Here is a 16,844-nt window from a genome sequence, read left to right on the forward strand (position 1 = left end):
TTTTTAAAGCACAAACATTTTTTGAATCTTGACAACATATTTTGGCCCGGAGAGAATTTTTTAAAAATCCCAAACTAATTTGGAAGCGAGAACATTTTTTGAATATGTGAAAAAAATTGAAATCCAGTACATTTTCTGAATTTCAGAAGTTTTGTACTTTTTTGTGTAATGAGAACAATTTTTTAATTTTTGAGATTTTTTTTGAAAAGCTAAACATTTTTTGGAACACGAACAAAATTTAATTTTTGAGGTTTTTAAAAAGGAAGAGAAGAAAATAAAAAGAAATAAACAAGGAAATCACAAAACATTTAGTAAAACTGCGAACATATTTTGAAAAAGAAAATTAAACTTAAAAAAGAAAGTGAAACAAAAAACAAAAACGGAAAAAATGAAAAAGAAACAGAAACGAAAAAAAGAAATAAATAACAATCGAAAGCCGAAAAAGAACAAAAAAAACGATACAGGAAAAAACCCGGTTCAGAGAACCTTCTAGAAGGTTTCCAAAATCGGTTTGGACGCATTATGTGTGGGCCGGTCCATTTCTATCGCTCGCTGCGTTGCCCATGTGCGATCGCTCGACAGTTCGCCGCAGCGAAAGACGAATAGGATTTTCCACAGAGGGCAGCGCTCCGCGCATCTTGGCAAGCGGCGGCGATAGCTCCAGGGCCATCAGGTAGGCCCGTCACTGCGAGGACCCCGCCGTGCATCGCCCTCCTCGTCTTCGGGTTGGCGGAGCACGCAAGGAGCCACGGCGCATCCTCCACCACAGGACGAATCCGCCGGGCCCCACGAATCGCGAGCCTCCCGTGAAGAACCAGGGGCATGCGCCGGACCCGTCACGGCCGTCCGATCCGAGGCATCGCCGCTGTTTTCCACGGACCAGGTGCACCATTCGTTACGTCGCTGGGTTCCGGCGCCCTTGCCCACACCGCCCGGTGGGCTCACCGCATCGAACTGGCTCGGCCTTCGTCTAGGTATGGGGACTGAAAGTGAGCGGCGTTTCTCAAATTCACCCGTGTTATACTCGGCAGAGAAGTATCCTTGGGTTCGTATTTGAAGAAGTTTCTAATATTGTACTTCCTCTGGTTTAAAATAAGTGTCGTGGTTTGTTAAAATTTGACACTTATTTTGAAACGAAGGGAGTAGTATAGAAGGAAAGGGCCTCTCCTGATCTGAAAAATTCGCAGCAGGAAAGACTGGCGCCGATCAGCGAAAGTGAACCCTTCAATACATCGCGTTCAGCCCTTCCTCAAAATCTCATTTGTTTTATTGAGGAATCACTCTTGATTCTCTAAAGGCTCTTCTCCGTCTATAACTCAAAGTTTATCTATCTCTCGTGGAAGCGCTGTATTTTCATTTTGCATACATATGTTTTGTTGGTCAAATCAACAATGAAGGCTAGGCCTAAATTATGAAATGGCCTTACATAATTTTATTATTGTGAGACACCACGATGCATCTTCCCTTGTTCGAAGAGTGAGGAAGCAGTTAGCAGCAAGCTATTGAATACAAATGCGTGAGGAGAAAGATAAATAAGAATCTACGGTGGAAATTCATAGAGAGGGAAAAGTAGTACGAATCTCCGCGCATAATCTGACGGCTATATATTTCTTACTGGATGCGGCAATAGCAAACCCTAAATACATAACCAATAATGGCAATCTAACGGAGACACAAACAATGTTATAGCACGAGAACTAACACGTGCTCGTGATGGTTAGGAGGGTAGTTGTACCCCAACTCACAAGAGATCACCCTTCGGTCATCTAGGCCATGTGTGAATGTGTCCATGTGGTGGTCGTATGCGTGTGTGCCTCTATATCGTGATATGGGTTCTCTATCAAATCTGTTATGGTAAACCATCATATTTTGACTCTTTTAAGCATTCTCATGATCTCATATTCTTTCTAATGGATTTTTAAATTTGTGTTTCTTCTTATGCTTTTGTTATGGTGTCTCATGCAACCGGGATTTGACCATTACACTTTTGTTGTTTTTCAAATAACTGAAAAATAATCAACACCAATAATTATTCAGTTTGAAGATTGAGACTGGTGCGAGTGCACATGAAGGATGAGACCTTGACCGGACAATGAATGACAAATAAGACATAGCTATTTTTGAGGCAGTTGGGAGATAATACTCCGTATACATTTTGTCTCCCATAATATATATCGAGCCTCGATTTGAGAGTTTTTGACTTGATGATAGGATGTAGATGTTGGTTTGCCCTTTCTTCTCACCCATTTACTTGTAAAATGTTCTTAAATTCATCTTAGTGATTTCCCCTAGCTTTGTTGCAGTAATTGTTTGATGTTGATATCGTAGTATATCACCTAAGATCGTCAATGGCGGACGCACCATATCTGGATAACAATGGCATGATGGTATTGTGGGAAGAAGAGCGGAGAAATCAAGGAAGGGAAAGGCGACGATTTAGCACTCGAGAGAGGATGCATGGAGGGTATGGAGGATAGGTGAAGAAGACGAGATAAAGGAGGGGACATTCAGGATGCATGCCCATGCAAGTCGAGGCCATGATAGTGTTTCGGTCAGACTTCACTCCATGTCGGAGGTGGAGAAACGTCAGGGTTACCCATCCCATCGTTGGTTAGCCTCGAGGATAGAGGCTATTGACATGGCTGTCACCTCTATGGCCGCCTTACATGTCAACCCCCTTCACAACTTATCACCATCCTTGTAGCATCGTGCCATTTCTTATGTAGATTTTACTTAGTACTATCATGTACTCCCTCCGTTTCAAAATAGATGACCCAACTTTATACTAACTTTGTACTAAAGTTAATATAAAGTCGAGTTATCTATTTTGGAACGGAGAGAGTACTTTCTTATATCCATACTGTGTTTTTTTTCTGACAATCTTACTGTCATGCAGGGGTGATTTTACTATGCCAGAGGCATGATAGATTATCGATAATAGCGCACTATACAACTCAAAACACTCATGGTTCCATGAAATAAAATAAGGAAAACTCTTTGTGTAAACCGACTGATCTTTGCGTTGCGTAAGTCGCGTCCCAAGCCATCCGATTGAGCTCATCATGCGGTACACACGCTTCTCTGTCCCATGGACCCACCCAAGCCGCCTCAACCTCTTCCCTCGATGAGAGCATGTGAGCTGCTCATCTTCTCAAACTGCTCTGCTCTTTCTCCAGGTGCATGGCAGCGATGGCTGCTTCTCATCCGCACCCACCAGCACTACCACACACGATGCTCTAACGCAGCATCCGCCGTTGGAACCGCGCCATCGCCGGCGCCACGTGCTGCCGTTGCATCCATCGTCCTCGCTGCATCGCAGCATGTGCCGTCGTCGCCGCTGCATCGTAGCAAGCTTTTGCCGCCGTTGCATCGTGTTGTTGCTGCCATTGCAGCCATCGCCGCCACGTGTTGTTGCTGCATCCGCCATCGTTACCGCGTGCTGTCGTTGCATCCGCTGTCGCCGCCGCTGCATCGCAGCATGCGCCGCCGCGTGCTGCCGCTGGATCCGTCGTTGCCGCCGCGTGCTGTGTAGCAGCATCCGCCGCCGTCGCCGCCGCGTGTTGCCGAGGAGCCGGTGCAGCGACGAAGCATCGTCGGGTTTGCCGATGCTGCGATGAAGCATTGCCGAGGCGCCGGAGCAGCGACAAAGCATCGTCGGGTTCGTCGGTGCTGCGATGAAGTATTGCCGAGGTGCCGGAGCTGCGACGAAGCATCGTCGGGTTCACCGGTGCTGCGATGAAGCATTGTCGAGGCGCTGGTGCTGCGATGAAACATTGCTGAGGCACCGGAGCTGCGACGAAGCATCCTCGGGTTCGCCAGTGCTGCGATGAAGTATTTGTCGAGGCTCCGGTGCTGCGTTGGAGCATCGGTGGCCAGCCAGCCAGTGTTGCGTCTGTGGCCGATGGCGGGGTTGCTGTGACCAGACGAGACTCCGGCAAACGGCAGCGCTTCATTGCCTGCTGAGGAGGGGGCTGCTGCTTTCAACAACTGAGCACTGCGAGAGAAGAATACGAAAGAAGAAGAGGAAGACGCGTTGTTGGGAGCCTACGATCTAACAGCCACCTACGTCTAAATCAGACGGCTGCGCTAAGATCAGCCGGCTTACGCCTAGCAGCCGCCATAAAATAAACAAGACATGATAAAATGATGACAAGGACATAACAAATGTTTCAATTTCGGTAACCACCAGTTATTCATTATTGCGTTTAGATATCGATGGAGAGAGGTAGCGAAGAATCTAGAAAAAAACCAGATTCCACAAATCCTCTATTCAAGGTATCGGGTACATGCATACCACAATGGTAAGTCGGGAAGTGAAACGAACTCGATGCATCCCTAGCTATCTTCCAACTGTTTAAATTAACACCTCTATATACTGTGACCGGTCCGGTAGAAATAACCGGACAGATATCATCCTCCATTGAACATGTACTATGATAAATGAGCTTAATATACCAAGTGAAATTTTATGTACGGTACACTATTTTAAAATTCAATGGGATTCTGTTTTGCTTTTGCTTGCGTGCACGGCAAACCCCAGCTCGTAGTTGGCACCCGGCACGACGGGCCACGTGAGCGTGTCCCGTTCCCGTATCCCAACCCAACCACGCGGTAACCCCACCGCAACAAACCGCCGGAACCTTCATCTTGGTCTTCGTCTTCGCCGTACCCATCCCCACACCCTCCACTCTCCGGCACCCGCACGCTCGCCTCGCCGGAACCCTTCTTGCCATGATGTCTTCGTCGCCGCCCGCCGGCGCCGCCGACGGCGACATGGAGACGCTGCCCCTCGCCGCCGCCTCCGACTACGCCTCCGTGGTCTCCACCTTCGACCCCCTCCTCTCCTCCTCCTCGCCCGCCTCCCCTCCCGCCCCCGCCGCCTCCCCCCTCTCCCGCGCCTCCTCCTCCTTCGTCGACCCGCCCTCCTACGCCGACGTCGCCGCCTCCTCCCCGCGCTCCGCCTCGGCCTCCTCCTCCTCCTCCCCGAGATCCGCGCGCGCCGCCACGTCCGAGTACTCCTACATCGCCGTCTCCGACCCGGAGACCGAGGCCGAGGCCGCCGCCACCTCCCTCGTCCCCGGATCCGCCCCCACCTACATCTCCTACCTCGTCACCAGCGCCCGCCGCGGCGACCACCGCCGCCACTCCGTCCGCCGCCGCTTCCGCGACTTCGTCACCCTCGCCGACCGCCTCGCCGAGTCCTTCCGCGGCCACTTCGTGCCCCCGCGCCCGGACAAGAACACCGTCGAGAGCCAGGTCATGCAGCGCGACGAGTTCGTGGCCCAGCGCCGCGCGGCTCTCGAGAGGTACCTGTGGCGGCTCGCTGAGCACCCCGCGATCGGGACCAGCGACGAGCTGCGCGTGTTCCTGCAGGCCGAGGGCAAGATGCCGCTGCCGAGCAGCACTGACGTTGCCTCGCGGATGCTCGATGGCGCGGCGCGTCTGCCAAGGCAGCTGCTTGGGGAGGAGGCGGTGGCCCCGCCGCAGGACGTGGTTCAGCCGGCCAAGGGCGGGAGGGACCTGCTGCGGATATTTAAGGAGCTGAAGCAGTCGATGGTCACGGACTGGGGTGGCGTGAGACCACCACTGGTGGAGGAGGACAAGGAGTTCCTGGAGAAGAAGCAGAAGATGCAGGATTGGGAGCAGCAGCTCAGTAGCGCATCGCAGCAGGTAATTTTCGGGCCATCTTTCGTAATATATAAAGCACACTGCTGAACTTCATGTTCTCGATCATACACTATCAACACATTATAAGTTGTTATATACGCTGCTTCTACTTGTGTTTGACATTGTAAGTCATTGTACATAGGCCGGCGTAAAGCCCGCCGTTGACTCGTCAAAAAAAAAGTCATTGTACGTTTTGAAGATAAAAGTTACAACCTTCCGCCCCATTGTAACATTGTTCCTGTAAATGTTTTTCCTCTTCAAACACTGTGTAATCAATACTCCCTAGTGTCAAAAAACGTTTTACATTATGGGACGGAGGGAGTACATCTTAAGCAGTGTCGTGCTTGGTCACTTTGTCAAGAACCAGAATGCCATGTACCACTTGGACCAACTGAATGGTGTGTATCCAGTATATCTAGGTGAGGTGTAATGCTCAAGTCATCTAATGGAACGACCTCTACAATAAGGTTTTATCCTCAGGTTGTTTCTCAATTCTTGGGTTTCTCAATCAGCTTGTCGCTGGGATCAGGGGATATTTGGGCCACAAAGATCGATACAAGAATCCTCCACTTCGACTTGTTGTTTGCTCAATAGCTTGTATCTAATGCAAGATAAAAGCTAACTTGCCTTCCCCCACCTCATCCAAAAGCTGAGCTGGGATGAGTTTGGAAGCAGGCGAGGTGGACTACTGTATGGAAGCATTTAACGTAGGATGTGGTTTTGTTGTATTAGTAAGGTCAGTTTATCACTAAGTTATGGGAGCTGATGGGCGAAGAAGATATGGAAAGGGAAGAAGAAACACATCTTAGCTCTTAGGTGCAAAATTGGTCACACCACAGCAGGGCAATAATTATCACAATTCGGATAGCTATTGGTGGAAATGAATTGCAACTTTTGTGTGTGAAAATAAGGTCCCTCTCCTCTTGGCCTCCATATTTGAGTACACAGAAGTGACAGCCTGCAAGTTTTAGTCTCATTTGTGCCTTATGCCCGGGCAATCAATTAGCCACAGATGTCTACCATCTTATGAATTACTTCCTCTGTAAAGAAATATAAGAGCCTTAGTGATCTAAGTGCTCTTATATTTCTTTACAGAGGAAGTACTTGTTTTATAGTTCTTGCCAGCCAGACATAAGTGTGCATAAGAGTGGCGTGTCAGCTTGCATATTGTTCGTTCTATGCAAAATGTCCAATTCTATAAAAAAAGGTTCAATGCTTTTGCGCGTTAATGACTTTATTTAATGTGTAATTAGTTGTGGATCACAAAGCTGGTTTAGTTGACTAGACAAATGTTCGCTTTCTTTCCTTTCTGACCGGTCGGTGAATATGGGAGCACAGCACTGTGTTTTTCTAGAATTAGCGAGTGTAAGCGGTATACACCACTCAAACGACCATTGTGGTTGGGATCCATTTTTCGGGTAACATGGTGGTCCTACTTTGATCCTTGTTATAATATGCTGCTTCAAATACTACCTGCTTACTAATTAAATATTTAAATCATGACCCATATACACCGCCAATGCATGTAGCGCTGTAGCACAATAATTGTATGGAGGATGAGATCGATAGGGTTTCATATGAAAGCTGTGATGCTGGTGTTAGTTCAAATGCTGGATCTGACACTTCACGTAAAAAATAGAGAAGTGCCAAGGGCGAGGTAATGAAATCCTGGTTTAGAGTCATTTCACTGCAGTCAACTTGTACTAATATGGTTTGAAAGTGACCCATTCAATTCTTTTCCTTCTTTCTGTAATGGCAATTTATGGTTTATTGTGTGGATTTCCAAGATTCTTTTGGTTTCTGGTTGCTATGCGTCAAGAGTCCTATTTGAATGGTATAGTTTCTGGTCTTAGGGGAAATTTCCCTATTCCAAGATATGCACTAATGTTTAGACACTGGAGAGGAATGATCATGTCAGTTGAGCCCAGAACCCCACTTCCGGCAGTCATAAGATTGCGGTGTACCTGATAGCATGAGGCAAATAATTGGTGGGGGATTGAACATAAAAATAAGAAGTCAAGTCATGCTAAAATGTGCGTGAATTGTTTTGGTGGGTGCTCTTGAGTCTTGAGCAAGTATTGGTACTTTGGTAGTATGCACATGGTATGTTTGAAGGTAGTTTTAACAGTTATTTATGAGTTGATTTTGTTTGCTTCTTCTCCATAGGCGGAAGCACTTGTCAAGGCTCAGCAAGATATGGGTGACACAATGGGTGCTCTTGGATTGGCATTCGTCAAACTTACAAAGTTTGAGACTGAGGAGGCAATTTATGAATCTCAGAGGATAAGAGCTGTTGACAGCAAACGTATAGCAACGGCAGCTGTCAAAGCTAGCAGGACATGTCGAGATCTGAATACACAAACTGTTAAATATCTGGTACTATTTCAAATCCTCAAATTGTGTTTTTATAGTCTCTCCTGGCTATTTAGTAATCATTTTACATGTCTTGTTTCTTTTTTGCAGGATACTTTGCATGAACATTTGGGGATAATGCTGTCTGTCCATACTGCATTTTCTGATCGGGCTAGTGCATTATTGACTGTTCAAACGCTTATGTCAGACCTTGCATCATTACAATCAAGGATTGAGAAACTTGAAGCTGCATCATCGAAAGTATTTGGTGGTGATAGAACTAGGCTAAGGAAAGTTCACGAGCTGAGAGAAACAATAAGAGCTACTGAAGATGCTAAGTGCTGTGCGTTAAGGGAATATGAGAGAATCAAGGTAACTGACATGTTCTTTGCTTAACGAAAAACTGATTGGATGCTTTCATAACTAGCAATGAGCATGTCATGTCCAATGGATGTGCAAGCTCCACCACCTTTAGCTCATAAAAGTGTGATGATATGAGATATCATTAGTTTCTTTGCTTCATAAGGAATTATTCTCCTGCAATGGTTAGCTCAGCTTTGAAATAGATACATTCTACTAGTTTGTGTTGAAGTTTCTAGTTCCTAGTTCACTTTTGTTATCAACATTGCACTCCAGCGATGTTTTATATTGGTAGGAAACTACTAGTTTCTCTGCTGTAAAACCATTTTATGGTGTTTCCTGTGCTTTTTTTATAGATCGGTTAACACATTAACTCTAACCTGGTGTGCCAAAATTTTGCTCATGTTTGGTACCTGCGGGAGTTACTCCACAATGTTTGATATTCTACTCTGTAGAATTCTTTCTAATATTTGTGAGCACACCATGAATAATCTTATTTACTACCTCCTTTCTGGTTTATTAGGCCTGCGCGTACCTCTAGATGGACAAGTAGACCAACGTAACACAAGTTATATATCACAACAAAATATATCATTAGAAACTTGAAAACGTATACTTTCTAGTTGTATAATTTTTGGAATATACAACTCATCTTATGTTGATCAAATTATCAATCTAGGGACACGCGCAGGCCTAATAAACCAGAAAGGAGGTAGTACCTGTTTGCATGAATCCTAATCCTCAACTATTTCAATAGTTCCCTCAAAGATCCATTTAGGACCAGGAAATTCACTGGAATACACACAGAACTGTGGAAAATTATCTTGTTCCAAGCAGAGGCTACTACTTGTTGGCGTGTAGGTGGAAAATATTAAATAGTGCCGCAGTACCTCTGCTTCACTCAAAATTGCGTCAATAAGCTTGTTGTAAAGCAGTGTCTTTATTGTTCTGCACTTTCTCTTCTAGAGGAACACTTGCTTTGGTGCAGTGACCAATGTAAGGATATTTCAAATTTGTGGCAGATATCTTACGTCGTGGTTACTCTTTATGCAGGAAAATAACAAAATTGAACTCAGCAGATTAGATAGAGAAAGGAGAGAAGATTTCCTGGAGATGCTGAAAGGATATGTTACAAGCCAGGTACTATTTCAGATGTCCAAACACTTCCTCTGTGCCAACGATCGTAGTTACAAAACCTTTTTAGGAGTCTATTACATGACATTGCTCTGTATCGTCCTCAGTGATTAGGTAATTGATTATTACATTGAACTAATTTTGTGAGAAGCCTTGGCCTTTATTCATTCACCAGAGTAGTCCGACAGAATCATTATACAATGAAAACATGGAACTATTACAGTCAAATTTAACTAAACCATGTGCCACCTCATTTGCCGTATGCTAGACCCCTTGGGTCTTTGCCTCATTTTCTGTATGCCGCTGCTGCCTGCATGTTTGCCACTCCCGTGCGTTGTGCACCAAAGATCCCAGCATGGTCGCACCAGTCCTTCTCCAAAGAAGATAACTTTGCACATTGCACAGCTTATCTATGGCGAGGACCGAGGAGACGACAGATACATATCCTTGTCCAACACTACCACTCACATGCTGACCCAGGTGCTCCGCCATTCAGAGCAGCCAACATATGACCCTCAGCAGTTTAGATGTTGAATTCAGGATTCACCATCAACAGCTTACTAACATTCGAAGTTGCACACAAACCGTTTCTCCAGAAACATCCCTATTTTGCAGTAATTTGCTTCATCTGGTTGTTTCCAGCCAACTCTGGCTGCGTCTGTGCTTATTTTGTCCAGTGGTTACCCCGCGTGGTGTTCATTGTTACCTGTCGTTGATGGAAAATATCTGCTTGGCATGTACACAGGCTTCATATGCAGAGAAGATCGTTGACGGTTGGGAGACAGTGGCGGAGGAGACCAGCGGATATGCGCGAAGATCATCAAATGACGCAACATATTAGTCTGTGTTTTGTTGGGGTACATGTATGTACAATGTAATTTAGGGTGCGATCCGAATAGAAGAAAGATGAACCTAAATTCAATTTGTTTTTCAGTTATCTGTCGCATCGCTTTGCCATTGTCTGGAATGTACCCATTGATTGCTCTGTCTCCGTTACGTCTCCAGGTTCACATCTTTTTTCCTTTTTGAAATGGAGGCATAAGATTTGCCTCATCTTAATATTAAGGATATTAATCGAGGGGAGAATAGAGTTTTACAAATGATACTCAAACAAAATGTTACGTCTCCAGGTTCACATCCTTTTTTCCTTTTCGAAAAGCATAAGATTTGCCTTGTCTTGATATTAAGGAATTAAGGAGAGAATAGAGTTCTACAAACAATCCTCAAACAAAATGTGAATGGTTACTCTCGCAGATATAATCGTCCCTAGATTTTTGGCTCTTGCGGTGATCCAAAATTCCAAAGTTTTGCATTGGCTATGATGATGTTGAGCAAGATCGGCCGTGGGGCGCATTTATGGCAGAAGACCTGAACGTTCCTTTCACTCCAAACAGTTCAAGAGATCGATATCTTGAGAGAAGCCATTGGTCCTATTAGCCCACCGGTCCTTGACGGTCTCCTTCAAATGCCAAGTGAAAGCAATATGCTTGAGATGGAGCTTCTTGATGATAGATTACAAAGCCCAAGCGTATAGCTTGAAGAAACGTAATTGTCCCAGACTCTTGTTTTGCTTACAAAGGGGACAAAGTCTACGATTTGAATACCTACATTTGACTAACCTATCGGTGGAACTAAACCTTTGATAGCGTCCAGTCGGATGTGTTTGCAAACGATGTCATCCTCAGTTGCTCATCTAGGTGAAATTGATGCAATAGATTGAAAATTTGTTGGGATGGGTTCAACGGAATAGCCTCAAAGATGGTGGAAGCGATCTCCGTAGTTGGAGGGTATCCCGGAAACCTATGTGAATTTTACGTTCCTGAATTATTAGATGTTGTAACTCCTTATAAATCTAATATGTATAGACGCGTTTTAGTGTTTTTCATGCAATTTGTAAATTGCCGATATTAGATGTTGTGACTAATTCCTAAATCTATAGATGCGTTTTAGTGTTTTTAGTGCGTTTTGTATATTGGCCATACGATTATGTATGGGGGCTGTTCGCGATTTATTTGATTGGTTGGATTTTTCATAACATACAATTTTCCTCCATTGATACAAGCTCCTCAAAATCCAACAGAGGATACTAAACAGTTTTGGCGGCAGCCTTCCAACGACGGTAAGGAACACACAAGTGCAGTGCAACCAGACAGTATTTTAGGAAGACAGTGAAAAAAAAATACTCCATAAGAAGACATGCCACGGAAATGCATTTTCACATTTTCTTTTCCCACCTTCCAAAGATCGTGATGCACAATCAAGGTTTCTTATCACAAGAAACATCGAAACAGAGAAGAGCTCCATGCCTAACAGAGCTACAAACGAAGCACAAAAAACTAGCTTAGGAGCTTATTAGTTCTGCAGAGGAATCCAATCTTCTGGTCCACCATTTGATCTTCATTGGAGCACAGCAGCGGACACCGAAGGGCAAGCCGACCAAACACCATAGACATGGTTTGGCCGCCGCAAAGGGGGATCACAACCCTTCAAAGAACTCGCTCATCCCAGCATCATGGAAGGCAGGGTTGTGCATGGCCCGATCCTCTGATATCCACATTGGGGAAGGATAATCAGCTTGCAGCATGCCCTCCAGCATGCCTTGGTCCAAGCCATCCAGGTAGAGAGGTTCCTGCAGGCCCATCTCCACGCCAGTGTTGGTTCCACAATTCCAGGAGCCCCCAGTGACCGGCTCAACTTCAATTGGGTCGGCTTCCATCAATCTCAGTAATTCTTCTATATCAAAACCGTCTGCTTCCCCATCCGGCAAACTGGAAATAGGCTCCAATGGCTCGAACACATCCTCTTCGGATGTGCTCCTTGCAATGCTTGAGCCAGCGTCAGGAACAGTGTCTTTATGGCTGTAATGCTCGACAGACTCCAGCACAACTGATTCGGTGGACTCAAGCACATCTGGCTGGGAGTAAATCTCAAGAGCTTGAGCTTGTCGCGGCAAGTTAGAAGCAACATCTGAGTGGTTGGCTGATGTTGTAGTAGACTCGCATGATGCTGAAGCACCACGTACAACACCTTCAATTGCCGCTGGTAGAGCCACAGCAGGAGCTTGTGCAGGATGCGCAGGGAAGTTGGTACGAGCCAGGGCACCATACATTGCTCTTGCTGCCTCGTCATAAGCACGGGCAGCATCCTCAGCAGTGGGGAACGTTCCCAACCAGAGCCTGCTCACCCGATTTGGCTCCCGAATTTCAGCAACCCACTTCCCCCAAGTACGTTGCCTTACACCACGGAATCCACATTGTGTATTCTCAGGTCCTCCTTTCCCCTGCATACAGCCCTTCTTTGAACCCTTTGCAGGTGGCTTCCTCGCCCTCTTTGCACCCTGTGGATCATGCTCCAGTTGTTGGTTCACTTCTTTCCATCGCCTGATCGTTTCAGAGACTGAATTAGGCCCATCACGTGATCTCCGAGGTCGCTTTTTCCTGTAGAACAAAGAGCAGAGCAGCAGTTAGTACCTTATATTCTCTTCAGATTTTTTTCACCCAATATAAGCACAAGGTACAATCAAGAAAGAACGCAAAACAATTGAGGCACCTAAACAGACCAGCTCCACAGAAACATTTTGTTCAATGACTAAACTATTACTAAATGGCACAAACAGACCATGCCCACAGGAACAGATGTACAGCAACAGGGACATATAAACTTCCTTGCGGAAGTACCATCTCCACAGAAAACAATACCATGATAAATCGTACTAATCGGCGCCACCCCTAAATGTGTTTAAGTAGCAAAATATGACAAAAAAGAACAGGATGAGAACTGACTTCTATACTTGAAGACTGATTAATCAGAAAGGACATGGCAAAAATTAGCCACTACAAAACTGTTAACAACACCTAGAGTCAGTTTAGGTGAGATGACATCCAGATAGAGTGGTACCATCAACCAACAGCAAGACAATGGTTCAAAAACCAACTATTATAATGACAATGCAAAACAGTCCAAATATTGGCTGGACCTCTCAGTACGGAACTGTACAACGTACAGTCAGTTTAAATGAGATCACATCCACAGAGTGATACCATCAACCAACAGCAGGAAAATGGTTAAATAGCAGCCACTATGAAACCAACTGTTAGAATGATATGGCAAAACGGCCAAAAGGTTGGCTGGAACTCTTAGTCATAGCTCACATGCTCTATAATAGATAGAGCAGCCAGACATAGAACGGTTAAACACACCGCAGAATAGATGCCACTGGCAGCGCATCTCCCTTGGGGTTTTGCCGCGCCAAGAATGCATATTCATTACAGGGAAGATTACTGCTTCCTGCTGAAACACAAACAGTTATTCCTGCTGACTTTTCTAGAGTCAAACGCGAGGTACCCATCTCAGTCATAGTTCATGCTTCTGTTTACAGGAGTGATCAAAGCAGCATACCTATTGGTTTGACGAGAACATGACTCCGGGTACTTTCCTCTGCTCCACAAGTTCTAGTTACCGAAAAGAAAAGACAAACAGGACAACACATATCAGAGACTGGATTAACTAACAAAACTGACAAACAAGACATATCAGAGACTGGATAAACTAACAAAACTGACAAACAAGACATAACAGAGACTGGATAAACTAACAAAACTGACAAACAAGACATATCAGAGACTGGAGTGGATAAAACAACAAAATTGACAAACAAGACAACAGGATGAAACAACGAAACAAGTTAGAAAGGTCCAGCCAACTTAGTACTGACTGAAGTTAAAAACTTCTATGCTAGGCAACATAAACATCACTCCTAATCCAGGAACAAACAGACCCCAAGGGTAGGATACCAATACAAACTGATGGTATTGACTGAAGCTAACAACTTTTTTATCCTAGGGAGACATATACATGGTCCCATGCTCGTACAAACATTCTGTGGAGATGGTACTGAATGAATTTAACAAATTTTATGCTAGGTGCCATAAACATCGCTCCCAATCCAGTAAAGGAACCTTGTCCTATGAGCAGGACAACTGGTACAATTGTTTCTTTGGAGATGGTACTGATTACAGTTAACAAATTCTCTTCTACCTACTACTACCACTAAAGCACCAACAATTTAATTGATTTATTCTGATTTCACACATCACTCGGGCAGCATCCAATCCAAAGGACGTAGATGACCCCAATTCGCCCCCAATCAGGGGGCTCATCACCAAATTGGAACTAGAAAGTAACTCCCAATTGCCAATACAACCATAACCGGAAACCCTAATCCCCAAATCCCTACAACACAGGCACCAAGACCGGCCAACTCTACCACCGAACCCCACAATTCCCAACTCCAAGCACCCAAATCGACCAGCCAACAGAGAATTAAACACTCCCGGGACCGTATCCCGAATCGATTTCGAACCCCCAGAGCAAACCCTAACAAGAAGCAGGCACCGGACAGAAGATCTCACCTTCCAGGCTGGAGCGCCGGGATCTCGAAGGGCGTCGCCGCCGCCTCGGCGTCCTTCCGATCTACCGTCATGGCCGGCCCGATCCGGATCGGGTCCAGATATCTAGCGTTCGCAATCTTGTCGCCTGGTTTCTTCGCCGCGTCGACTTGGATAGAGAGTTGGGGAGAGGCGTGGAGGAGGAGAGAAAGAAAAGTCGGAAACCCCAGGGGCTCACGCCGGGCCGCCTACTTATAGCCCGGGTCGGGGCGCTCCGTGCTCCGGGCTCACGGAATTATCTAGGTCACTCGCGTGCGGGGCGTTGGCGCGTGGGGCCCGGATGTAAGCGACGCGGTCCGCGTGGGCGCGGTGCGTGGGGGGTGAGGCCGCGGGCGCGTGACGTCAGCAGTGCCGTGGTGCGGGGAAACTTCCCGAGACTTGGTGCCGAAGGAAACTCGGCTTCTCCTTCACGCTTTCGAGTGCTACCCAGTGCTTTTCTTTCGGGGTGGATTGGACGTGCTGCTCTTGGGTGGGCTCCACGTGTCGGTCTACGTGTGGCCAGTGGCTGGGGGGCTGAGTCGATATAGGAGACGACACGTGGGCGGTCGGGATGACACGGTGGATCGTGAGACATCTTTTTTTGTTTTGTTGAGACGGTCTAAGACGTCTTTGGTTGCATGGATCAGTGGTGGCCAGCGTGGTCTCCTTCTCCCGTCGTAATGGCAACTCCAACGCCCCGATGTATTTGATATGCCCGTGTTTGTTTGGGTTAAAACGGATGAAAACATTGGTCCAACACTTCGATGCAAATTCAAATCCCGTCTGATCGCTGACTGCCTAAACGGATTCCCGGTCCATATTTGCGTCCGATTTGTGTCCACAGACACCCGTGTCGCCCACCCAACCACCGCCGCGGTCATATTGAATGCGACCCACCCACCTCGGGCCCACATGGCAGCCGCTGAAAGCGCTTGCAGTCCACGCTTATTTTAAATGGCAAGCGTGCGGGAGGGCAGCCTCACCCACTTCCCACTCCCGTCCACATCTAGCCAAACTCCCGCTCCCTTGTCGGCGACAGGAAACCCTAGCCATGGTTGGCTTCTTTGGGAAGGGGAAGGGGAAGCATGACGCCCAAGCCAACTCCTCACATGGGCTGACGAGGTGGGTGCTGGTGCCAGCGGCGGGGAACGCGTGTATATCTGATATGTCCATTTTGCATCATGTTTTCCTACTGATATTTATAATATTTTTGATCATTATAACACTTTGTGATGCAATTTTAATGCATTTTCTCTCTTAATTTGTAAGATTTACACAAAGAGGAAGATTGTCAATAGCTGAAATTCTAGACCTGAAAAAACTACATCAGGGATATCTATTTTGCAGAACTCCAAATGATCTGAAATTTCACGAAGAATTTTTATGGAATATGTAAAAAATACTTGAGCAAAGAATTACCAGAGGGGGCTCACTAGTTGCCCATAAGGCAACAGGGCGCGACCACCCCCCTGGCGCGCCCTGATGCCTTGTGGAGTCCACAGTTGGCCTCCAGCCCCCATTTTCTGCTATATGAAGGGTTTTGACCTAGAAAAAAAATAAGGAGAGGACTTTCAGGATGAATCGCCGCCGGCTCGAGGCGGAACCTGAGCAGGAGCATCTTAACTCTCCGGCGGAGCGATTTCACCGGAGACACTTCCCTCCGGGAGGGGGAAATCGAAACCATTGATATCACTGTCGTGGTTCTAAGTCTGACAGTAATGTAGGAGGGTAAGTATGGAGAGGCGAGGTCTTAGCTATGGAGAGGTTGTAAGGATGCAAGGTTTACGAGTTCAGGCCCTTCTCAGAAGAAGTAAAAGCCCTACGTCTCGGAGCCCGGAGGCGGTCGACTGGATTATGTGTGTATGAGTTACAGAGGTGCGAACCCTTGTCTCGGAGGAGGGGGGT

The 16,844-nt window shown here is 46.3% G+C and overlaps 2 protein-coding genes across 4 annotated transcripts; one reads left to right on the forward strand and one right to left on the reverse strand.

Moving 5' to 3' along the window:
- Positions 1-4,586: 4,586 nt before the first annotated feature.
- On the forward strand, positions 4,587-10,450 carry LOC125513979 (sorting nexin 2B-like). Of its 2 annotated transcripts, none has more exons than XM_087522432.1 (5): positions 4,587-5,670; positions 7,834-8,043; positions 8,131-8,391; positions 9,433-9,518; positions 10,232-10,450. In XM_087522432.1, the coding sequence occupies exons 1-5, from the start codon at positions 4,732-4,734 to the stop codon at positions 10,389-10,391; spliced, it is 1,656 nt and encodes a 551-aa protein (XP_087378558.1). In that variant the 5' UTR covers positions 4,587-4,731; the 3' UTR covers positions 10,392-10,450. The 2 variants fall into 2 exon arrangements, with proteins under 2 accessions (XP_087378558.1, XP_048535177.2); XM_048679220.2 differs by having other exon boundaries at positions 4,592-5,670; positions 9,433-9,519; positions 10,259-10,450.
- Positions 10,451-11,710: 1,260 nt separating this feature from the next.
- Positions 11,711-15,143, reverse strand: LOC125513991 (dehydration-responsive element-binding protein 2B-like). 2 transcript variants are annotated; one of them, XM_048679231.2, is made up of 4 exons: positions 14,925-15,143; positions 13,912-13,964; positions 13,713-13,800; positions 11,711-12,950 (listed from the first exon to the last, which is right to left on the reverse strand). In XM_048679231.2, exons 1-4 carry the CDS (start codon positions 14,993-14,995, stop codon positions 11,990-11,992), a joined length of 1,173 nt encoding a protein of 390 aa, XP_048535188.2. In that variant the 5' UTR covers positions 14,996-15,143; the 3' UTR covers positions 11,711-11,989. The 2 variants fall into 2 exon arrangements, with proteins under 2 accessions (XP_048535188.2, XP_048535195.2); XM_048679238.2 differs by lacking the exons at positions 13,713-13,800; positions 13,912-13,964 and having other exon boundaries at positions 14,925-15,142.
- Between the last annotated feature and the right edge of the window lie 1,701 nt (positions 15,144-16,844).

This window comes from Triticum urartu, chromosome 1A, assembly GCF_056163025.1.
Source record: "Triticum urartu cultivar PI428250 chromosome 1A, HENAU_Tu73, whole genome shotgun sequence".
NCBI lineage: Eukaryota > Viridiplantae > Streptophyta > Magnoliopsida > Poales > Poaceae > Triticum > Triticum urartu.

Excerpts from the sequence above, each read along its gene's own strand:
- LOC125513979 (XM_087522432.1), top strand. The coding sequence starts at position 4,732 with ATGATGTCTTCGTCGCCGCCCGCCGGCGCCGCCGACGGCGACATGGAG. Across the intron at positions 8,392-9,432 it reads GGGAATATGAGAGAATCAAG|GAAAATAACAAAATTGAACT; the intron begins GTAACTGACATG and ends CTCTTTATGCAG. Across the intron at positions 9,519-10,231 it reads AAAGGATATGTTACAAGCCA|GAAAATATCTGCTTGGCATG; the intron begins GGTACTATTTCA and ends CTGTCGTTGATG.
- LOC125513991 (XM_048679231.2), bottom strand. The coding sequence starts at position 14,995 with ATGACGGTAGATCGGAAGGACGCCGAGGCGGCGGCGACGCCCTTCGAG. Across the intron at positions 13,965-14,924 it reads CCGGCGCTCCAGCCTGGAAG|AACTTGTGGAGCAGAGGAAA; the intron begins GTGAGATCTTCT and ends TTCGGTAACTAG. Across the intron at positions 12,951-13,712 it reads CCAGTGGCATCTATTCTGCG|GAAAAAGCGACCTCGGAGAT; the intron begins GTGTGTTTAACC and ends TTTGTTCTACAG.